Below are 25871 nucleotides of genomic sequence, written 5' to 3'. Positions count from 1 at the left end.
AACTTTCAAACATGCTGAAATTAAATACGCCATATCTCAAATTTTTCAAATGGAACACCCTGTATATTTTTATCTAATTAAGTTTGTCCCTCAAATACCTTCATTTTTTATTTAATATATCCTATAGCTAAACCAAGTACTTTTTGAGATATTTTAACTTTTCTGTAAAATACTATGCATAAAACGGGTATTCTTTAAGTTTTGATCAAGATTGCTTAGAAAAAATTATTGAAGAATTAGAATTATTACTTTTCCTACAATTATTATTATTATTACATACTTGAAAAATTAATCAACACAATTATTCACCTAAACAAACAGCAAAATTAAATTACATACTAGGTAGATACTTACGTATTTTTGCATAAATGTACATCGTTACACTAATTTTAAATTTTAAAGATCAATTACAATTATTATAAATTGTGTTCAATATGACCTCCTAAATTTTGTACGCAAGCGTTTACCCTTTTTGAGAATGAGTCATTAACCTTTTCCAACATAATTGGCGTGACTGTTTGAAAAATCTCCCGAATTTTATTTTTTATATTTTCACTTGTGGTAAGAGTTGTTCGATAGACTTTTTCCTTCACATATCCCCACAAGAAAAAATCCAGTTTGATCAAATCTGGGGATCTTGCGGGCCAAGGGACCGGCCCACCTCCCCCTATTTACCGGTCATCAAAATGCTCATTTAAAAAATTTCTAACAGCATGGCTATAATGAGCTGGAGCGCCGTCATGCTGAAACCAAATCCTATCTCGAACATGGTCAGGCAACGTTTGTAGAAGGACATTAAAATCGTTTTGTAAAAAGTTTAAATACATTTCACCTGTAAGTCCATTAAAAAAGTGTGGTCCAATAACGTAATGTCCTATTATTCCTGCCCAAACATTAAGCGACCATCTATGTTGATGATGAATTTCTCGGGTGAAGAATGGATTGCTGGTCGTAATAATGAAAATTATGTTTATTAACACTGCCATTATTATGGAATGTAGCTTCATCCGAAAAAAGCACAAAATTTAAAAAATCAGGCTGACGAATCTTATTTTGCGCCCACTGACAAAAAGCAATTCTTCTTTCATAATCCTGCGGAAGTAATTTCTGCAACAATTGAATATGGTAAGGATGGAATTTTTCACTTCGAAGCATGCGAGATATTGATGTTGCACTAAAGGGTAATTCTTTAGCAAGCTGCCTAACGCTTTCATGAGGATCTTCAACGACACTTAAAGCTACTGTCATCCTGTTTTCCTCATTTGTAACTGGCTTCACCCGTTCATGTTTTTCATAAATTACACTTCCTGTTCCTGATCTTTCTTTTAGTTTTTTGAAACACTTGTGCTTGGGGATGTCTCCTTTCAGGATAAAGTTGCGCGTAAATTCTAGATGCCAAAAGGCTATTTCTTTTAGCAGCTCCAAAGGCATATAACATATCAACAAATTCCTCACGAGGAAAATTCATATTGATTACAAAATGAACAATAAAAAATAAAAATCGATTAACTAACTTACTGATAATAATTTCTAAAATGGTTTTTGAAGAAAAAACATTGATCTTGTCTACTGCTGTCATAAAACTAATAATCTGACAATTATTATTTGACGTTTAAACCAATGTTTCTAAGCAATCTTGATTAAAACTTAAAGAATACCCGTTTTATGCATAGTATTTTACAGAAAAGAAAAAATATCTCAAAAAGTACTTGGTTTAGCTATAGGACATATTAAATAAAAATATACAGGGTGTTCCATTTGAAAAAATTGAGATATTGCATATTTAATTTCAGCAAGTTTGAAAATTCTTTAAAAATATCCTGTAATAAAAAAATTACAAATTATCATAGTCAGCCTAGAGGAGGTACCCTAGAATAACTGTGGTACAAGTTTCATAGGCGCAGAATAAATTCTAAGTTAATTATGATTTTTTAAACGAACCCTCTAAAAGGCAAAAAATAACATAAAAAAGTTAATTACGTTGCAACGCCGTACGGAAATTTTAAAAACGTTATACCAAAGTAAAGTACTTTTTTTGCCTCACATTTTAGTATCATAATATACAGGGCGTACCATTTAACAAAAAATCATATTTTATAGTAATTTTTTGTGACACACCCGGTATACATAAAAATATTTTTAGTTCGTAGGTTTTTGTCAACCCTACAACTTTGCTCTACCTCGTATAGTTAAGGCGCTATCTTAGCCGTACACCTTGTTGGCACACCCTGTATATGGCTTTGATCATTGATTTAGAGAAAATACTATTAACAAACCAGACATAGCAAGATAAATTAAAAATTTTTTCTCAACGATCTGTGTAGTTTCTACCCAATAGTTGCTCTCTCATGTACCCAGCTGTAAATAATACACAGTTTGATTATTATCTTATATTATTTATTATTGCATGATTTCTCGTGTTTTGTAGTAAATATCGCTTAAATAGATCTAGTTTCAGCATGCTTGAAAAAATTGTAAAAAAAAAATCAAACTGTGTTATTATTTCTGCAGGTACTTTGCAGCTGATCCTGGGCCGACGCGGTACCCCCCGTCTAATAGTCGACGGATTCGCATTCTACAAAAAGTCCGTTTACAAAGGGAAAGCGTTTTGGTATTGCAAAACTTCTCGGACTCCGGATCGCTGTCCATCGGTTACATGGACGATGAACGGTCGGATCGTTAAATGGCCCGGAATGCATAATCACCCGATTATTCCGGACGCGTTTAATCCGGAGGAGGACACCGAGGTTCCTATAGCGAATTTACAAGAGGTCTTATGGCAGACTTCTCTAAGTTAAATGCCATCCCAGTATTATATAGTCATGGGCTATGTATTATCTTGTAACCAATTTTGAGGAGAATTTAGAACTACCTAGTCATCTTTTGTGGAAAATTATTGTCGAACTAATCATAAATAAAGGCAAAGACTTTTTGTAGATTTGTTTTTTACTTGAAACCCAATTAGGCAATTGTGAGTTTGGTCTGGTATATAAAAATAATTATTATCTGTAATATTTTAGTAGAGTTAGATATTTTAATATAGAGTGAATCTCAGCTTTAGTCTAGGCCCAAATGTACTACAAATGGTTGCTTAATTCTCAACTCTTATAAGGTAAAACATGACAAAAATATATGCCAAATGACAGATTGAACCCTTGAACAGATTAAACAACTTAAATTAAATTTTCTTTTTTTTCAATAATTGGGCATGTCGAGGGACCAATTATATTGGTTTCAGTCTACATTTTAACACTTGTAGAACATAAGAACCTGCGATCCGTATAGCCGCTTATCAATCTTAACCAATTCTCTCTAAAAGCTGTCCAAACATATCATAAATGGGGAATATGTTTTGTGAAACTGTCGGTCCTTGCTAGTTACCATTAAACTCAATAACTTTTTTCACGAACGCTCTATTCATTCCCGGGTACGTTTCATTCTTTTCAATATTTATTTATAATTATAGGCTTTTATTTTATAGCGAAATTCAGCATAGCTGTCTGCTTAACCAAGTATTCAATTAAAAAAATTACAAAAAGAAGATATTGCTCGTAACATATCTTAACACAGTTAACCCAAAAAATAATACATACACTACCGGCCAAAAGTGAAGAAACATTTACAAATTTAACAATAACATCTTAACATACAAGATATTATTTAGCTCTATTATTGCAGCATAAAAACACATCCTTCTTGTTCGTATTTACCTTATCAGTTGATCAAAAAATTATTTATGCTATTTTATGCGGACAAAAGTGAATAAACATTCCATAACAAATCTTATTTGGTATTTAAAGTGATTATTTATCATTAGTTTGATCTTAACGTTGAGTGTTAAACTGTTATATACGATTTGTGCAAAATGCCTCGCGGAATAGATCTGAGTATTGATCTCCGAAAATTAATTGTTTCAAAATTTCAAGCTGGTGTAAAACAAAGGCAAATTAATCGCAACAGATCCGTAGTTTCAAAAACTATTGCTGCTTTTAAAAAATATAATAGTGTGACTACCCGTCCAAGGTATTGACGGCCAAGGAAAACGAATAAAGTTATTGATAGAAAAATAAAAATGTTTATGCCCGCCACAGAAATTTATAATGAAATACCTGGGGTTTCGGTATCTGTGCGTACTATTCGTCGTCGTTTGACTGAATTTGGACTTATAGCCGTCGTCCAGCCAAAAAAACATTTATTTTTAAAAAGAATAGATTGGCTAGACTCCAATTTGCACAGGAACATCTTGATTGGACAACCCAAAAGTGGAAAATGGTTCTATTTTCTGATGAAAGTAAGGTTCTACCTATTCGGATCTGATGGAATGAAATGGGTTCGTCGTCCAGCCAATACTAGACTTAATCCAAAGTACACCAGGCCAACTGTGAAACATGGAGGAGGCAATATCATGGTTTGGGGTTGCTTTTCCGGATCAGGAGTAAGACCATTAAGAAAAGTTGAAGAAAAAATGGACAGATTTCAATTTTTAAGAATTCTTCAGGATCATATGCTTCCATACGCAGAAGAAAATATGCCCCTTCGATGGTCGTTTCAGCAGGATAACGATTCGAAGCATACCGCAAAAGTAGTAAAGAAATGGTTTGAAGACAACAATGTGCCCCTTATGAAATGGCCCGCACAAAGTCCGGATCTAAACCCGATAGAAAACCTATGGGACCATTTAGATAGGAAAATCAAACAAAAAAATAAAGATAAATTTAGAAACCAGGATGATTTGTTCACAGCTCTTTAAGAGGAGTGGAATTCCATTTCAGTAGATTATATTGACAGCCTAATGAACTCTATGCGAAGTCGGTGTGCTGAACTTATAAAAAATAAGGGTTTTGTTACACATTATTAGTCTTTGTATGTACAACTAACTATTAATACATTGTGTATAAAAAATAAATAAAAATAGTTTTTCTCCACTTTTGTCCCCTGTAAAAACAAAAATAAAATATATTAGTTGTCACTTGTTTTTTTTTTTTAATTTTTTATGGAGGTACTGAAGACTAGAAACAAAATTATATTTAAAAAGAATAAAAAATTAATGATCAAATACACTAATATAAAAATAAATATAAAAGACACTTTGTTTCTCTACTTTTGTCCGGTAGTGTATATATGTAGTAGAATTTAGTAAAATCTTAAAGATACAATCATCAGAAATGATCAATTACTATATACAATCGTATACTAACGTAGAACGTAAGAAATATTTATAAATATTTCTTTTTTATATTTATAATATTTTCTTTTTCTACCAGTAGCATATTCTTTAAGGCAAAATTTTGCGTTCAAAAATTTTAGAGCTAAATAGGAAAATATGTGCTGGAACAAGGCTGTCTTATGTCGAGGCATTGAAAAATGTCCACAAAAACGTGTGCTGCGATCATGGATACTATTTCTAGTGATTACTATTTTATAGGTATAAGTAGGCATTTTGCTTTTTAAAACTTTAAATAAAAATGAAGGTTTACCCTGTCTTTCATGTTAAGCGACTTCAAAACTTCGTCGCTGACATGGTCATGTCTTAGGGCATACACAAATCAAACGCAAGAGTTTTGAATTCTTTGAAAATTTTTTTTATCAGTCCTGTCCAAGGAAGGATAATAAATAGATAATATTGTAATAGTTACAGTTTATAGCACAGTCTAACACAGTCAGGTCACTCGACCCTTTTCGACTAACCCTCCGCACCTGCCGACGCCGCCCCTCTCGCCTATCAGAGTTTATCGGTCGACGAACGGGTATAAATCCCCCGCATGCGGGGGGTCGACGAAATGTGGTTTATGGGGTGGTAAATGTGGTGGATAGGATTGACTCGGTTCAGTTTATTTTCGACGTTTACCGAGTGTGCCAATATTTTTTGTTTTTGTGTATTTAATATTAATATTCTGTCATTTAGTGCTAGTTTAATTATTTTCCTTTTTGCAGTTTCCCACTAATTACATGTGTTTTGATCAGCCAACTGTGATTCAACAAATTAATATTCCATTTAATAATAAATGGTAGTAAACATCCAGGTAGAAAAAACGTTCAGGTTTCTACATACCTACATAGTAGGTCAAGTGGATTTTGGAAAAATCCCCAAACAAGTAAAGGATTAAATAAAGGGTGTCTAAATTAAGTGTCTGAACCAAATGATTCCTCTTAAGTAACTAGGACAATCAAAAAAATTAAGATAATCGGTACAACCCTACGTTTTTATTATTGAGAATAATAATGCTATGGATTGAATAAAATAAGAAATAAAATAAGACTAAAATAAGAGTTTAATTTACACAAACCCCCATAAGGCATTTATACAGCAAAATAAAATAAGAAGTTTACCAAAATGCAACTAATATTTTATTTTTATTTGAAAACGAAAGTACGCACGGCGTTTTGGTCAGAAAACCCATTGAAAGACAAAGAGATAAAATTTACCTGGTATGTAATTAGTCAATTTCTTGAAATATACCTGGCATGTGATTGGTAATTCCTTATTTTATTTTATTTTGCTGTTTAAATGCATAAATGTCAAACAGGGCCTTATTTTATTCTATTTGTCTGTATAAATTCAGCTTAACTAGTCGGCAATTAAGCTATACATTTAGGTTTACAGCCTTCATATTAGGTACACCTTTAATAAGAATTAAGGGTTTTTAGGGGATTCTAGTTTTCTTAACAACATTCTAGTGGCGAAGCGTACGAGTAGACAAGGTAGACACTGTCTACCCAAAATTATCCAGTTATTTGTCATTAATTTATTACCTAATTATTTCATGTAATTGTTGAATTAAAATAAAAAAAAAATAACACAGAACGTAGTCTCTCTCCTTACTATTATTATATAGTATTATCTATCTATAATATCTAAGGCCTGACGCACCAATTAAAATGAAAATGCAGGGCTGACACCCAATTAATGTATACGAACCCCAGGAAGACACATTGATATTTGTCTTACGAAATTTGGAGCATCTAATCGAACCAAATAGGCATCAAGCAGGTGACGGAGGTCCAGCTGCATCAGTATTCAGCCTATTACGTATGCAAAATTTACTCGCAAAAAGACATTCGAGCTCTTGTCTATCGAAGTCGACCAGCTATTTTATTATGCTGTTGAAGGTTATTGTTTATGGACACGCTTGATCTGGTCGGCCGCAATACATCTCTGCATTTGGTGAGGGCGCGTGCTATAGTAATTTAATAATTAGTATTTTTATTTTTGGGTGTATAGAAAAGGTTTTTTTAGTGGATATTTTAGTGGTTATTTTATGAACGACTGTTCGATATTGGCAATTGTATTTTAGTTGTGTTTTTATTTGTCTTTAATTAATTTTAAAATAATGGATATTATGGATTTATAACTTATGGTTATACCTACATACCTATGTTGTGTTTTTTTGTAAGTAGTATTTATTTTTATCTATCTATCTTTTTATGCTAGTAGTAATTATTTTTTCTTTTTTATATCACTACATAATTTTTCTCTTTGAGTTAATATTTCATGCGCATTCATTCTCTATTTCATTAAAGTGAATAATATTGAATACACATTTTTTTCTAATTAACGATTTTTATTGTTTGTCTACCCGAAAAAAAAGTTCACGCTTCGCCACTGCAACATTCCTAAGGTTTTGACTCAAATTTTAGCGTTTTATTAGTACTATTAAAAGAAATAAAAGCAAAGAAAAAATGGCGACTGGATGCTTACATAAATATATTACCTATTATCTAGTTGTTGTTTATTTAATGTGTCACAATGAATAAGCGTCAAAACTCATCAAAATATTTTAAAATAAAAAAACCTCGATTTTACCCAATAATATTATTAAACTTAATACTTTCCTTATTGCCCCCCGTAAACGCATTTCTAATGTGAACTTTGTGGACGGACTTGTATCCTGTCATGCGAGGGGTGCCGGCGTAGTGATTTACAACCGCTTATAAAAAAGGCGGCATTTTGAGGCGATCAAAGAAGTGATTCTACTTGTTGAAATCTATATACTTTGCAGTTAGATAGAACTAGCGTCTCACAAAGTTGTTTCTTAAATAAGTTTATATTTGAAAAGTGTCTGCTTTTATAGAGATTTCTTTAAGACAATTCTGAAGAATTTTACCTAGGTGGGATCTAAACTGAAGTTCTTGGTCAAGAATTAAATCTAAATTTGATGGTAATATCGTGATTGTCAGACGCTCACTCACGATTTGATACAAAATATATAATTGCTGACTGCATTAATTTTTAAACCATTATTCATGAAATAATCAAAACTATTTTTTAATTAACTGAGTTAGTTTTAACACAGTATAATTATGTATCGTCGGCGTACTGGTGTATCCGACAGTTTCTTACACATCTGTTGAGATCCACATTGTAAAAATAATAAATAGCAGTGGCCCTAAAATCGACTCTTAAATAGGACTGCAAACAATACGTCTAGTTTATCTGATAAATTATTACCTAACAAGACCCTCTATGTTCTACCGGTTAGATATCCCTTAAAAAAAGCTGCAACACTCTGAAAACCCATAATATGACAGCGTAGACAAAATTATGTCAAAAACATCAAATATTTTGCTAAAATCCAAGGAGGATTAAAGCAAGTGTTCCTATTCCGCAGATTCGTCAGAGTACATATACAAGAGCCTTTTGGACGTAAAAATACAACAGCTTCTTTCCATTGAGTTAGAAACAGATTCTTCTAGACAGAAGTTGAAAATATATACTCAAAGTTGCACAGTAAATGGGCAACAAAATGTAACCATATTAAGTGTTAGACCACCCAATTCGCAAGCTTTAGATTTTAAACTGTTAATTGTCTGTAGTACATCAGTATCAACTATCGAAGTGAACTGAAAAACTTCAGTGATTGGCTTTATAGTTTCTGTGAAAGCTTAATGTATTAGCTGTTATATGAAAGCTTAATATATTAGCCTGAGTTAACGCCATGCGCGTTATTTAGGCTGTGGCATACATTTGTTTGATTTTTTTACGTTTGTAAACTTTCGTGTAATGATTTAAAAATTTTCTGTTTACAGTAAATACGATTAACAAATTCCAGATAAACTTTTTTCTTAAATTCTTACCGTTTGTATAAAAAAGTTATACGCCTGTTTTATAATCATCCCAATCCTGCCGACAGTTACTCGGTGACAGTAGACGATTACAATGTATTTTTTTTTTTAATATGAAATTTATCTATTAACCAAGAAGGTCGCGCCTTTTTGATTCTAACGCTTTTTAAGGTTTCATAAAGATCAAAAACTTGTTTTATATTCGATCCACCACCTCACTCACTATCAAATATCCAAATCCTAGGAATTTTCAATAAAACTTTCAAAGTCAAATGTTCTGAACTCCCTATAATTTTTAATTTTTGGTTTGACCTTAGGAACACTCAAATTTAGCACACAGTAAACTAAATCGTGGTCGGCATTTTTGTGCATTTCATAATTTTTAACTTGTTCAACCAACTATTTTGTTATATGGTGTTATACCAACTTGGTGTCATATTATTGGACAAAAATATGGCACCAAGAAGGCTGATTTCATCTAATGCGCACCTAGTGAGTTGTTCGACAATTTTGCATCAAATTGTGCGCATTCAGCTGCTCCAATAAATCATTATTAAACATGTTAGTAACCTTAGTTTGCTGCAAAAGATTAATATTAAAATCGGCCATTACCAATATTTAATCACTAATAAGAATAATATCAGAAACAGATTTCTTTAAAATTTGGAAAATGTTTGAAGGCGATGGTCTATAGACAACACCAACTGCAAGAGAAATTATATTTACCTTAACACTACTAAGCCATACCTGTTCTAAGTCAACCCTCTTAATATCAGTGAAATTAGCTTTAATATTGTTTCTGACGTAGACACCTACACCATATTGAAAATATCTGGATTCGACAAGCCTATGTGATACTACTTTCTAAATTTACTCAATTCCGAATTAAATAGGTAACCAATAATACTGACTATAATTATTTCTAACTTTAAGGTAGTTTACGGATAATCAAAAGTGGAAAGGGTCAATTGGTCCTGATACACAACGGTCACATGTACACCTTCGTAGAACAGCGCGAAAATCGTAGTTTATGGATATGCGTGAAGAAAAAAATGCTCAATTGCTGCGGCTGTTTGATTACCGCCCACGGACAGCTGCTTAGCGCTATCGGTAAGTCGAATTTTTATTAAAAAAAAAATCAAACAGCAATTTTGAGACTTTTTTAGGTCACAATCATAACCAGATTCACGACGTAATTCAAAGGCTGATGGTCTCGAAATCGACCACGTTTCACCCGCACTGATCCCAAAACTCGCACGAATTTCCCCGCTTAAAAGTGGCTGATTTTTGGGGTAAAGAATCTCCCGTTCGGTTTCGCCTTGATATATTTTTTGTTTGTTTTTAAGTTACACAGTTGAACCAAAAAAGCCCAACCAAATATTTGCCATATATATGTAAAACAAATTGTTATTTATTTATTTACTGGTAGTTTTTAGGTCCTCGAGTATTTTTTTTGTTTCGATTTACGTATTAGGAAGTTAGCTTTAATTTTTTTCTTTTAGTTTGTTGGGAACGTCGGCGGACGCAGTAGCTTTGAATGAGACAATTAAACGTAACGAGTGCAATAACGGTTTTAAAAGCACAATCTTTTTTTTTCTTTTTATATACAGAGAGTTTTGACTGTTTATTTTTTAAGGATTTGGAATAAATATTGTTTAGTAGTTTATAAAATCGTGTGTTTTTCTTAGTATTGAGTTTTAAAAAGTGGGTAATTTACTTATTTTCTTCGTTTGGTCCTATGTACCTCTTTTAGCCATCCTTCACATAAAATCATTAGGATCCCTAAGATTTAAAATGAATAATTTATTAATTTTAACTCTTTATTTTTCTTTTCAAAAGAAAAATTGTTTTTTTATGTCTGTACAAACAAGATATTATATACAGAGTGTTTCGGTTACAAAAGGACTTGATAAGAGGGTGATTTTTAAGGAGTAAAGTTCAAATAAACCTGTGTATTAGACCCTTAAACTTTTTACCTACAGATTGTTTTAGTTTTTGAAAAGCAGCCAGTTTTGCTAAACAACTTAAATAGGAAGAATGTAAATCTACAGTTGGATAGATTCCACTTATCAAGAAGTGATGCTGTACTTGTGTGTCAGAAAATATCTTCGGGCTAACGTTTTGAATATCAGTGCAACATCTGTCAAAAATATATTTATATCCTTTTCTTGAATTAGAAAACTTATTAATGGTGCTTAAAATTATCAAACATCTTAAAAATAAACTGAAATATCCACAGATTTAATTAAGTATGTTGCTTCTTATATAGCCTTTGCTCTTTCATATATAATAAGCAATTCATTTAAAAACAGATACTTTATAGTAGTTAAGTCCCTGCTTGAAAACAAGAGGTCTCAAAAACTATCGACCAATTAGCTTATTATCATCGTTTTCAAAAACGTTGTTTCAAAAGTGTTCATTGAATACGAGGAGCATCTTCGGTGAAGCATAGCATGGCTTTCGTAAAGGTCGATCAGTTGAAACTGCTACCTAAGGTTTTATCTGCAGAATAATTCAATATTTAGAAAGTTAGTTGAAAACTTTAACAGCATTCCTAGACCGATCCAAAGCTTTTGACAGTCTGGATCCTTCCTTCAACACATCCTTCTGTTAAATAAACTGGAATATGGTATCCATGATCCTTGGTCCTATCTTTCATTAGGATCCTATTTCTGTCTTTTGAAATGGAGAGTAGTAAAATATTTTCTGAATCATTTAATGTTGAACTATATAGATATAAACTAATAGGAGTACCACAGGGAAGGGTCATTAGGTCCTTTCTTTCTACAGGGTGTTTCATAATTAGTAGGACAAACTTAAAGGGGATGTAGAGGACCTCAAAATAAGCAAGTTTGCGCCATAAACCCCTATCCGAAAATGATTCAAAAATTCACTTTATGGTGCCGAATTTCACATTAAAAGCAAGTAATTTTTTTCCTTATAAATAAATACCGTAAATATTATCCAACGGATGAAACTAAAAATTTAAATTTAAGCCAAAAATAAATTTCGAGCAATGAATTTAATTTTTTAATGCAAAAACGGTTCGTCGGAAAAAACAGAGCCAGGAGACAAAATTTACTCTAACGAGGATTTAAAAAATATTTTTTATTTGAAGAAAAAACAGTGAAGTACCATTTTTTTGAAGAGAGAACTAGATTCAGGCCCACATGGACGCCACTGATAAAATAAAAAATTAAATTATGTATTAAAAAATAGATTAATACAAATTACCTACTAATTTTCAGAAAAATATCTACAAGCATGTCAAAAGATATTTTTCTTAAAATTTTATCATGCTGTATCTCAAAATCTAATGATTTTCGGATAGAGGTTTATTGCACAAACTTGCTTATTTTGAGGTCCTCTAAGTTTGTCTCACTAATTACGAAACACCCTGTATATAAATGACCTGCTTTAGTCCGTGGTTAGTGACTTGTCCAGCTTAATTCATTTTGTAGATGACTCAAAAAGACTGGCATGAGCTAAAACATCAGAAACTCTTCATCAAAAAGTAGATCAGAAATTAGGTCGGACTTTTAGAAGTGGTTTACTTATAAATTATGACAAATCAATCTTCCTACATTTTAGAACTATCCAGTCCCAAGATACCCAGATATCACCCCTGTTTTTTCCAGGAATGTAGCACTCTTTAAATTAGTTCGTTTTTTGAGGATAATGTTGATTGTTACTTAGAATGGGAAACATAAATAGATCAAGTTTAACTTAACTCGATCGGTTTTTCGTTAAGAGTATTGAGTATTATCTGCATGAAAAAACATTGTCGGCTATATATCCTACAATATGAAATTATATCCTGCGGTAGAGCTGTGTAATGGTCTAAAGTATTTGATTCATATAGAGGAAAGTTTAGAAATTTAACTGTCCAATTTCCTCAATTTCCCTCTCACCAAACTGTTTTATGGAAATTTATTATTCAAAAATATAGCAACAAAAAATAGTTTTGATTCTAAAAAAAATATAACCCAACTAAATTAAATCAATTCAATATTTCGTGTAGTACCCCTTCTTTATAATATCTGCACATTGTCTTGGCATGGACTCAATTAATTTCATAATATAGTCATTGTTCACTTCTTTCCAAGCCTTTTCCACTATTTAAAAGAGAATATTTGTATTAGAGCATGTTAGGTGCCTGATTTTGGTGTCAATGTAATGCCATAAATTCTCTATGGGGCTATTCCTCTATGGGGACCATTACATTAATTTTTTCATCAGATAGCCCCCTCTTAACAAATTGAGAAGCATGTTTTGGATCGTTGTCATGCTGAAATATGGCTGTTACTGGCATGACTTCATCCATATATGGCACTACATGTGTTTGCAGAATGTCTTTGTACATGAAACGATCCATTTTGCCCACTATTCTTACTATGGGTCCCATGCCACGAGCCGAGAAACATCCCCATACAAGAATATTTCCCCCTTCATGTTTAACTGTGGGGCAAATGTACTTTTTGTTTAATCTTTGTTCACTGGGGCGTCTGACGTACATCACTCCATCAGTCCTGAATAAATTATATTTAGATTCATCACTAAATACGACTTTCTTCCAATCAGCTACAGACCGGTGGACATGAGATTGGGCAAAGTGAAAACGAGCCTTGACGTTCTTCTTTGAGAGTAACGGTTTTTTGGCGGGGCGACGAGCAGGTAAGTTGGCATCAAGTAATCTTCTCCTTACGGTACTGGAACTGAGGTTTCCTCCTCCGCCCTCTTTTAATTTTGCCAAAATTTGGGAAGAAGGCAAAAAAGGATTTTCTTTGGAAATTCGTAGCAGCTGCCTATCCATCCTCAAATTTGTTTTTCTGGGTCTACCAGGAATGGGCGCCGGTGCAGCTGTTCCAGTAAGGCGAAATTTTTTGCAAACTCTGGATACGATTGACCTGTGAAGCCGTAAGCTTCTTGCAATGTCACTCTGCCTAACACCATTTTCGTAATGCTCCACAATAATTTTTCTTACATCACCAAAGACGGTTTTTGAGCGACTCATTTTAAGTTAATTCTGAGATTCAAAAATAACAACTTTACAGCAGGTAAATCGATATTTAACTGATAAAATAAATGCAAAACAAAAATTTTGCTGTATTTATGCACATTGTCTAAATGAACAAACATGAAGTTCCTTACTCTGCATTGGCATTCTTATGATATCTCGGTATATTTATAAATAATACAGAGGCGTGTACTTAAAAGTAAAGAAATAATATGGAATAAATAAAGGAGCAAATAATATTTTTGAAAACATCGCTTGTTGCTATATTTATGCACAATACTGTATATATTCTTTATTGCAATTCGTTCCTTTTTAGAAACTTATCATTTTTCACGAGCGTAATACAAGACCTTGAGGCTTGAATATTCTAGCGTATAGGCTTCGTCCGAGAGATAGTGGTCCGATGTATACTCCCTCTAACAATACGACGGGAATAATCTTTTAAAAGTTTTAGGAAGAAAACCTTTAAATTTATTAAAAAAATAGTCATACTCAATAGGCGAATACCTGACCTTCTCGTCCCTTTAGATTAGGTTTCTATAGTTATTGTTTTTAGGCTTTGGTTTTCATTGTCTTTTTATTTTATTTCTTGAATTTTAAATCTTGATACCTACTTCTTCAAGCAAGTCTAATTTTAACTTACTTGTGTTGTTTTTTTCTCTTAATAGCTGACTGAAGAAAAATAGGTGAATTAAAATGACACAAAGACTAAATGACACAAAGTGCAGAAAACCAACCAAATGTTGAGCATCCTATACATAACCCAAATGTAGTTTAAAATTTGATGGGTAAATTTTGACCCTCGGATTTGGAGACTACGCGAAAAATTAGTATCATTTGAATTAACCTCCGGCTATTCTACAACAGAACTTTATTGACCTGGCTAATTAAAATTCTACTACTAAAGCCTAAAAGAAAATGGGGACCTCAGTCAAACTAAATATATGTATACTTCAAATAATATATTATTTAATAATTCTTTACAGTCATATTATATTCTTCAAATCAACAATATAGTATATCCTAAGTACTTACAAAAGCTTTTTTTAAAAACTTGGCGATTCTCTTATGTACAAAAAAGAAAATGGAATGTTTAATTTCAAAAGTACACCAAAAGTGATAAGTTTTTAACCTAATTGACATACTTTTGGCATATTTTCCAATGATTTTCCCAAAATATGAAGCACAATGGTTCACCTATCACCGATACAATACTTTTAGGTCGTTTAAGTTAAGCTTATTAGAATACAATTTATTTTAAACCGAAACACGTACTGAATACAAACATAAAAACTAAAAAAAAAAATCACATTAGTCTTAATTTTATAGTCTTGCGACGGGTAACTAAATTACAACCTACTACACAACTGTCCTTAGGCGAAAAAATCGGTAGCATAAATATTAAAAAAATGGCATAAAAAAGGCTTTATGGCAATAATACACGATATAAAAAATATTGTAAACGCGTAGTATAAAAAGCGGACACCCTGTCGAACTATAAAACTAAAATTAGTTAATGTACTATCAGGTATTCTCGTTACGATAAATTAAGCGAATTGTTTACGTAGAACATGTACAACGGTTGAATCTTAAAAAAAAAGCAGCACTTTGTTGCTGGTTTATTTACAGGATCATAAAATATAAAGATGCAACTTTTTGCGGTTGAAAGTACGGGAAAAATTTCAAATTTAGGAGTTTGAAAAGCGGTAAAAGGCACTTCTAAACAGATACTGATTATAGGTTTAATTACAGTATGGTTCGGATATAACAAACCCTTTCAAAGTGAACACTCTAGTTTTCTACTAGTTATAGTGAGTGTTTCAATTAGTTTTTAACGAACTTTTGGGTAAAATGAAGCAAATTAGCCAAAACCAAAAGAGGTTGACAGAGACCTAATATAGTGGTGGGTTACCCAAAAATTGCAAGATAGTAAAATTGAGGTAAGAAATTGAATTGCTGAGGGATGAATGTCGTCAATAACTTGACGGTAATTATTACAGTAATCATATTTTTAACATCAATATTTCTTGCTGAAAGCTTATTAGCGGTAAGCCTGATGTGTGTTTTTTTTTAAATCAGCAGAATCGGGATGACGTCCAAATCGTTTACTAAAAAAAGGGACAATGGTGCTCTCAGTTGATAATTGATGTAGTACATGCTGAAGGTTCGCTAAAGCATATTAAATTGGTTTTTATGCCTCCTAATATCAGTTCAAAGTTGCGACATATGGATCACGAATTAATATATTCTCTAAAGCATATAAAACAAATTTTTGCAAAACTGGAAGAAAGTGGTACACTCGCCAATTTAAAAGGTGAGCTTGAGAAAAAGCTAAGAGAGAATTCTGCCAGGTTAGAAAAGAAGAAATTGTGGAAAACCATTTTTCACTGGAAAAGCAGATTCTTTTATTGGAGGAGAACAGGGTCCAGGAAGTTCAAAACAGAATCGCAACATTGTAAATCAACACTTTTAAAGAGCTGCCCTGTAAACCTTCAACTAACGGTAAAAAAGCTACAATATCAAACAATTTTTATTTAGAAGAATATGTGTCAACTCAAATATCTGATTAAACTACGTACTTTACATATAAAGAGTTTCTATGTTAGCCATACAATATAAAATAAAAAAAAGGACTTAGCATTTAATACCTATTTAAGCATTAAGAGATAAAATATCTGTAAATAAAGCCCCGAAGGTTGAAATATTCAATTTTTATTTAAAAATCCGGAATAAAACGAAAGCTATGCCTTTAAAATCAAAACAATCCTATCATAGAAAATACACAATATTTTTTACTAGGAAGGATAAAAATGCAATTTCTCATATTACATATGATACTGATATAATGGTTTACTTCCAGAAACTGGTTAAGTTATTAATTTAATTTATGGATTTAATACATTTTATTCGTTTTAGTTGCAAACAATTTACCCCTAACTCACTATGAACCAAGAAATCAATAAATTTAGATCTACATTGGTCCTTTATGAAAACAACTATTCCTCAACTGGGTAAATCTGCAGTTTAGTAAATTTTGAGGAAAAACCACGATAGTTTAGTGGCATTTGCTAGTATTTTTTATAAACAAGTTAAAAACTAAAACAGCTCACTTTAAAACTTATTGCAAGGCGAAGACTCTCAATGTTTCAATTTTCTCGTTTTAACATCATAGAAATGAATCAACCTCATAGAATCTCATTAAGTGAATATGAGCTTCATTGTACAAATCCTGTATTTTCAGCTTATATTATCTAATACAATTATATTGGACAAATTATATTATAAGCTGGTGACACAATCTAAAGTATAATTATAGAATATTGCGACATAGAACTTCCATCTGTTTGACTTTCAATTAAAAATATTTTAAATTGGTAAACTTTGTCTTAAATTTCAAACACTAATAATATTCCACATTTTTCCGTCTCTTTTAAATTGAATCTTAACAGAACATCGAATACTTCTCATATCTTAGTAGTCACCTCTCATCACATACAAATATTGATGTTGAAATTCAATATGTGCTAAACAACTGCAAAAACTGAGTTGACAATAACCACCTGGACAACATACAGAAGACATATATCGATCCTTGAGATATATCATCAAACGATGAACAGTATCAGTATGTTGAAAAAAACCGACTCTACTGTAATAATCATCAAATATCACTTAAGATGGACAGCTCAAGTAGACGGGAAGCAAAAAGGACTGCCAAAAAAAATTATACTGCCTAATAAAAAAAAGAAAAAAGAAATAGTGCCAAGCAACAAATCTCCATAAAACTAAGACGCCAACTGTGCTAAATGGGAGAACTGGGTCTGCCAGTTCTGTGGCCGTATTTGGTGATATCGGATTTTTTAGGACTATTCAATCAACCCATAACCGCTGGTGAACTAGGAAAAGGCAAATATACTTGCCTGCGAGTAAAGTCAATGATAATGATGATTATATACTATAATATACCATGTTGATAAAAAAATCAAGTGAAATTAGTTGGTTTCGACAAAATTGCTAAACCACCGAAATACCAATCCTAATTAACATCAAAAAACAATGTAGCTGAAATGATTGCAAACTCATTATTACCAATCAAAAACGTAGAAAATGCTTTAATTGAATTCCATTATCATAAAGGCAGAACGCTCACACACTCACGTTGGGTGGATTACATATGTCGTTTCAAAGGCATAACAAACCTCAAAAGCATTTATCAAGTTCACTATATCCGAACTCGACTGTATCATAACTTTTTCAGTAAAATATAGGAACAAACCTCAACTTTTCCAAGGACCCTTGACAAAATTAAGCTGTTAACTATAAAATTTCATGCTTAGATTCACATCCAAAAAAAAACAACCTAAGTTGCAATCTTCTTTCAAAACAAAACAAAAAACCTCCCTTACTTACACCTGCACGTTATTCTGCGCCAACTTCTCTTGCAACATCATCCTCAGCTCCGACTCCACCTGTAACTTATTCCGCAATTCTTCGATCGTGATCTCTTGCCTCGAGACGATCCCTTCTAACTTGACGAGTCTCTCTAAGATGTCGCTCAGTTTTACCGTAGAGGTGGACTCGGTAGTCGATTTGGTCTCAGCGGACACTTTCTCAGACGACACAGATGTGGTGGTGTAGCTGCTACTGAACGATTTGTGCACCGACACGTTTTCGTACTGTTCCACTGTCTTGACCGGTTTTGGGGAGGGTTTCAGTTGTGGCGGGGTGCGTGACGGGGATTCTCTCGATGGGAGCATCGCGCCTAAGGAATAGCGGAAAATGTCAGTTTCTTCTAAGCGTGGTTGGATTTTAAATAATTTTTTTTTCTTAATTTTTTAACCCTATTTTCTGGGCCACTGTGTATGAAGTGTAAGGAGAGAAAAGTTAGTTCCAAGGATATATTAAATATATTTATGATATAAACTGGTCATGAATTGTGCAAATTGATTGCAGACTCAAAGGAATAAGGAAAAACCTTGGAATGACTTTGTTGACATGGTGGAAAAATACCAAGGGGTCACTCGACCAAGCTCATCAGTTCTACAATTATTTTCCATATTAGAGTCAACATTTTTAAAGCAAAATGTTCCTATTATGATTTTTGTGGCAAGGTAATGCAAAAATTGAATAATGTCACAGACTTGACAATTGTTGGATGCAGAGACCATTACCAAGGGGTCCGAATTTCAACGATCAACAAGTACCTGAAGACGAGGTTTAATTTTTTGGCTAGATCTTTCAATTGAAGCAATAAACAACGATAGAAAAAAAAAACAGAACGACAATGAAATAATGCCAAATTAGTTTCAGAGAGTAAGGATTTTTAATTAATTATTTTAGAAATTCAGTAAAATTGTAATGTTCTTGAACAAAAAAAAAATATTGCTTGTAATTAAATATATTAAATAAATAATGCCAAATTAGTTTCAGAGAGTAAGGATTTTTAATTAATTATTTTAGAGATTCAGTAAAATTGTAATGTTCTTGAACAAAAAAAAATATTGCTTGTAATTAAATATATTAAATAAGTATAAAACCAAAATTAGTGTTCAAATAAAATAATTGTTAAGTAGAAATTTACACTTTCTACCTAACATTCTTTCTGGAACGAAAATTATTAGTTAAAGAAATTTATAATATTTTTTTTATGAATAATTTTCTCATCAATATTTGAGGCGGCATCATTCCAAAGTGCTTCTTCTCCACTTTTTTTCAAAATTGAGTTTGATACCTATATCAAAAATATACGTTGACATTTTGCAGCTGAAACACATAATTTTCGTCCAAATTGCTTCTAATCCCATTAAAAATGCATTCATATTTTGCGTGTTATTCCAAAACGCTTCTTATCCGCGAGAGGTGTTGTTTCAAAGCGAGTCATATCCAACTAACCGATCACAAAGTCGGATTTTAAAGCGCGCGAAATCTAACGTGGACATTATTGTTATTGTAGTTATAATGACGTCTTTGTTGGGGTGCGTTTTTTATTCCTATCGTCATTAATGTTTGCAACTTTTTACGCGAGTAAGACGTTAGCAGAGTCGTCATTTGTAAAATTTAATAATGGCTTTAACAATTAAAGCTGTACCACGTGGTAGAGGACGAAAAAAAATATCCGATCCAAATTGGTGGGAAAAGAATATTAAAAAAGAAAAGAGATAAGGCTTGTTACTCCTAGTTTTTTGTTGCTTTTTTTGGCTACATTATAAATTTGGTTGAGGGTTATTAGTTATTGTTAGGTCTTTTTAGTTAAGATTTTTTTCAACTTGTGTTTCTTTTTAGGTATTCTGCGAATAAACCACCGGTTTACCCGACTTGTAATCACTTCACCAAAGCTACTTATCGATGTCATTCACTAAAAATGATAGACGTGAAACATTTTCATGAAAGATTCTACGAAGTTAAGAAAAAACAGGTACAAGATGCATTTATTTTGAAATATATTGATATAAGAAAGCCAAAACGTGACGGAGCTACAAAACCAACCTCATACAATAAATTATTTTGTCAAAGTGTACAATACTGATAAGTTCCATATACAGGTCTGTCAAAAAACTTTTTTAAGCATTTTACATATAACAAAGAGCAGAGTTCAAAGGGTTGCTAATCGCTATATTAAAACTAGTAAAATGCCTGTTGAAAAAAAAGGTGGCGCTAGATCAAAAGAATTAAATATAGTGAAAAGGAACTCTGTGAAGGCTTTTATTGAAAGATTAAGAGGTGTAGAAAGTCATTACTGTAGAGGTAAAAGTATGAGACAGTACCTTTCTTGTGATCTTTCTATTAAAAAAATTATGGACATGTACAATAATACTGCGCCCAATAATTTAAAGGTAAAAAGAAGTTTCTTTAGAAAAATGTTCACACAAGATTATAATATTGGCTTTGGGTCGCCAGTTACCGATGCTTGCTCAAAATGTATCTCGCTATCAGAGCAAATAAAGACAACAAAAGATGTTAATCTAAAAAACCAACTTATTATTGAAAAAAGGGTACATAAGTTGCGCAGTAAAACATTTTATGACTTTTTGAAGGAAGAGAAAGATGGGATGTTGACTTTCTCCTATGACTGTCAAAAAAATTTAGTAAATCCAAAAGTACCTGATCAAGTAGCATATTACAGTAGGCGACTATATACTTATAATTTTTCTGTTGTAAAAGGGACGTCTTCTTCTCAATTAACAAAAACAAACGTATTTTTTATTACCAAAAAAGCTCAAATGAAATCGCATCTGCAGTATTTTACTTGCTTTCATTTATTGATATGAACAACATTAAGAAACTAAGACTTTGTGCAGACGGATGCGGAGGACAAAATAGAAACTCAGTAATGGTTGGCATGCTCGTCTACTATTTCAGTAAAATGTCTTCAATTTCTTTAAAAGAAATTGAATTAGTTTTTCCAGTCAGGGGTCACTCTTTTTTACCATCCGACCGTGTGTTTGGCAGAATAAAGAAAAAATTAAGAAAGATGCCTACTATAACAAACCCAAACACCTATATAGAACTCTTTGCAGAAAAAGCAACAGTTTTTAAATTAGAAGATTGTCAGGTACGAGATTGGCGAAAAACAGCTAAAGAGTGTTTTAAAGGAGTGCAGTCGTGGCATTTTAAAATATCTCAATATAAGAGGATCATTCTTACGAAGAACAAGAAAGGAGATGGGACAGTGCGAGGAGAGGAATTCTATAGAATTGATTTTGGCAAGGCTACGAGTCTATGGAAGCGCGGAAAAAATAGTTCCAACATAAGTCTTTACAATCTTTCAAAAAGAGTGCCTGCAAAAGTTAAAGATATTCAAACCTTATTGAACTCTCATTTTGGTGACCAGTGGATGGACAATTCTGAGTGTGAGTTTTTTAGAAACTTAATGGAAAACTGATACTATCCAAGAGCAAGAAGATGATAACTTTTGCCAATTATCAGAGGAGCCTAAAGACCTTAAAATTTAGTTTTTTAAAGCATTTTTTTGTTAACAACCACTTTTGTTATCAACCACTTTTTTTGTTTCTCAGTTGGTAAATTAAAATTTGTCATACGAAATAAAAGGTTTAATTTAGTTTAATGCTGGCCTTTTGTTTTATTTTGAGTTTAAAGACACTAAAAAAAAATGGGTATAATACTACAAGATTTGTCTAATTTGTTATTCCATAATGCGTCTAATCCACAGCGGTGTTCCAAAATGCATCTTGTCAAAAATTCAATTTTATTTTTATGGCATTCCAAGCAAAACTGATTTATGGGACAATCTTTGTACATTTTCGAATATCAAAATGTATAATATTAAAGTGTTAATTTAAGCGACAATGCTGGTAAACCTCAACTTATCCGTTTTTTTCAATCTGCCAACAATTCTTCAAAGTGGACAAGAATCACTTTGGAATGACCCGCCTCATTTCATATCTATATATTTATCAAATAGTCCTGATTTTAAAATTCTATCGAAGAGTGAATATGACATGTTGATGAACTCCTGAAATAAATCCAGACCTACAAAATAAATTATTTCCTGTAAATTATTTTGGTTTTTAATAATTTTGTCATGTAGCACAGTATTACAAGATTACTTAAAGCTGTGGAGAAATTATGCTGTTCTGTGTACGCTATCCAGTTCTCTGAAGCTTCGGTTACATTTCATGAAGACACTCAAGGATAAGAATTTTAATTTTCAAAAGATAATACTTAATTCAATTTTCCTAGTATTTAATAAAAACATTAAAAAAAAGCATATTTTGTGCATTTTTTTTTCCGGCGTCGCTTTACTTTTTTCAACGGAATCTCTGAAGTAAACAACATAGTGCCAAATTTCATATTTAAAAATATTTCCAGCTGCCTATAAGGTATATATAACAATCACATTACAAAAGGTGGGTTCAGGCAATCAGAGTAAGGTACACATTTGACCAACAGCGCCTATGTTTCCGTTCATTTTTGGGTATACACGTTTAGCATAGTGATCAGTCTCCTTACCCCTTGGTTAGCTCCAACCACAACTATAACATATGAAAAGTACAGCCCTGTACACTGATCACGAATACCAATTTTAAGAGTATTTGAAAGTGAAAGTTGTTCCAAAGTTCCAATTTGTGGCTGTTTTTTGACAATATTTTCTGGACAAGAAAAGTTAGCTCCAACTACTAACTACAAAATATGAAAATTACAGCCCTGTACATTGATCCTAAATATCGATTTTATGGGTTTTTGAAATATGGTTTAGGTGCAATTTGTTGCTGTTTTTTGACCCTATTTCTTGGGCTACTGTGTCTGTTTATGAAAAAATCTATAGGTAGAGAAAAATTAGCTCCAACCACTAACTACCACATATAAAAAATACAGTCCTGTAAAGTGATCGAAAATATCAATTTTAGGGGTTTTTGAAATGTGCTTTTGGTCCAATTTGTTGCTGTTTTTTGACTCCATTATCTGGGCCACTGTGTACGTTTATGAGAAAATCTATTGCTAGAGAAAAGTTAGCTTCAACCACTAACTACTACATATGAAAAGTACAGGCCTGTACAGTGATCCCAAATATCAATTTCAGGAGTTTATAAAATGTCCCTTTGGTCTAATTTGTGTCTCTATTTTGACTCTATTTTCTGGGCCACTGTGTATGTTTATGAAAACATCTATAGGTGGATAAAAGTTAGCTCCAACCACTAACTACAACTTATGAAAAGTACAGCCTTGTACACTGTACCCAAAGATCAATTTTAGGAGCTTGTGAAATGTGGTGTTGGTCTATCTTGTTGCTGTTTTGGGACCTGTTTTCTACGCCGCTGTTTATGTTCATGAAAAAATCTATTGGGTGAGAAGAATTATTTCCAACCACTAACTACAGTATATAAAAAGTACAGCCCTGTACATTGGTCTTAAATATCGATTTTCGGTGTTTTTGAAATGTGCTTTTGGTTCAATTTGTTGCTGGTTTTTAACTCTATTTTGTACACTGTGTATGTTAATAAAAAAAATCTATAAGGAGAAGTAACTTAAGCTCCAACCACTACCTACAACATATGAAAAATACAGCCCTGTAAACTGATCTCAAATACCAATATTAGGGGTTTTTTGAAATGTGATTTTGGTCCAATTTGTTGCTATTTCTGACCCTATTTTCTAGACCACTGTGTATGTTTACAAAAAAAAAATCTATAAGGAGAAAAAACTTAGCTACAACCACTAACTACAACATACTATCATCCTACTACACATCTCCAAACCCATCTACTAACATCGCTCGCTACATAAAAACTTTTAAGATTCTCTTACCTATGGAATGTCTATTAGACACAGAAGACAGAGACGTCACAACAGGCTTACTTTTTATAGGTGGGGCCCTCTCGTCGCCCTTGGTAAGTTTAGGGATGGGTTTCGTTTCCATCTTGATGTCCGACATCGATTTAGACATGGTATCGATGTTCACTTCTTTCTCAGCTGGGGAGTTCTGGGTCGATTTGGAGTTTTCAGATTCCGTCGGCTGTTGGGGAGGTTTGGACTTGGGGGGTTCCGAGGGTGGCGACACTAAGTTAGTGCGTTTCGCTGTTAAATATTAAACAATAAAAAAAATATTTAAAACTGTGCCGTTAACTTTTTATTTTGTATATGAGAAACTTTATCTTGTTATCAGTTTGCTATTTGACTAATTATATGTATCACATCTTATCATAGTAGAAACGCAAGTTTTTATATAACCGTTTATTATACCAACTTATTAATAAGGCTTGTATCATTGAAATGTTTATATTTTTGTTGGATTAATACATTATAGTGTGGCACACCAACTTTAATTGTGGATAGGTGAAAGCTCTAATAATGGCAGTTTGTTCATTCAATTTTCGTCACATCAACCTTTTTTTATGCCGGTAATATATGCATCAATTTTCACAAACATATTTGACGTTAATCCGTTGATTTGAAAAAAGGTATGTCAGCTTCTTCTGCAAGAAACCCTGTAGGATTAAAAGGGTAGCAAGGGTACCCACAATACAATATTATTTTTAAAAAAAATCACACTGTCCACACTTTTTTTCCACTATTTGTTTTTTCTCTATAGTGGTAATCACTGACAACTTCCAGGAATCTGGGAATGAACCAGACCGTAAACACTCATGATTAGATACAAACATCTATCTGCAATATAGATGTTTGATGTGCAATAATTTTCATTGTTTTGCAACTGTTTCCTGTTATTGGGCAAGTTGGCTGTTGGAAATAAAGGCTTATTATTATATATTATTATTATTCCTATTGTTGAATCAATCATAAAAAAGAAAAGACGTCCTAGTTTTTTTATATTTATTGACCTGGTGGGATATAGCCTGGTCTTCTTGTCAATTATTTTTTAAATATAGTTTTGAATTATTTTCAAGGGTTTCAGATTCAATCAATAGGTGCATCCTCCTATTATTAAGTCCATATCTAAGCAATGATTCTATTAATGCTCAATTTACTTGTATAAGCAATTTCCTGCTCAAAAACCAAATACGAATATAAAATCTACAAATCGAATCAAAATTAATACCACTTTGTCATGGTAGAATATAATAGAATAAACTTTATTAGCAAAAAAAGTGCTACAAAATTAATAACTTTTAATAACAATTTTCTAGTAAATGTTAATGAGCTAGTACAGGTATTATTTTGTAAATGAAAATTAGTGTGTTATATACATTTGTTGATTCACACTTCAAATTATTTTCTGTTAAAATACTTTTTATATTTGTATATTTGTTTTTATTTAATATACATTTCAGAACTATTAAATAAAAATCGTATTGACAAGCAAAAAGTCAGA

At 32.3% G+C, this 25871-nt stretch overlaps 2 protein-coding genes across 8 annotated transcripts in view; one reads left to right on the top strand and one right to left on the bottom strand.

Moving 5' to 3' along the window:
- LOC126736788 (broad-complex core protein isoforms 1/2/3/4/5-like) overlaps positions 1-22145 on the top strand; it is a 28069-nt gene extending 5924 nt beyond the window's left edge. For 2 of the 5 annotated variants that reach the window (XM_050441323.1, XM_050441322.1), the window contains exon 6: positions 2512-2936. In XM_050441323.1, the coding sequence (XP_050297280.1) occupies positions 2512-2798 (287 nt within the window). In that variant the 3' untranslated portion in view covers positions 2799-2936. Of the gene's footprint in view, positions 1-2511; positions 2937-9996; positions 10174-10229; positions 10735-20362 lie in introns of those variants that run through there. The other 3 variants (XM_050441326.1, XM_050441325.1, XM_050441324.1) reach the window with 3 other exon arrangements.
- Positions 15028-25871, bottom strand: part of LOC126736784 (SH3 domain-containing kinase-binding protein 1-like) — a 24944-nt gene continuing 14100 nt past the window's right edge. For 2 of the 3 annotated variants that reach the window (XM_050441315.1, XM_050441316.1), the window contains exons 8-9: positions 24347-24616; positions 15028-18842 (exon numbers count right to left, since the gene is read on the bottom strand). In XM_050441315.1, the coding sequence (XP_050297272.1) occupies positions 18487-18842; positions 24347-24616 (626 nt within the window). In that variant the 3' untranslated portion in view covers positions 15028-18486. The remainder of the gene's footprint in view (positions 18843-24346; positions 24617-25871) is intronic. The other variant, XM_050441317.1, reaches the window with a different exon arrangement.

The sequence above is a fragment of the Anthonomus grandis genome, chromosome 5, assembly GCF_022605725.1.
Source record: "Anthonomus grandis grandis chromosome 5, icAntGran1.3, whole genome shotgun sequence".
Taxonomy (NCBI): domain Eukaryota; kingdom Metazoa; phylum Arthropoda; class Insecta; order Coleoptera; family Curculionidae; genus Anthonomus; species Anthonomus grandis.
Note: the sequence above shows the minus strand (reverse complement) of the source record. Positions and strands in the feature narration are given on the sequence as shown.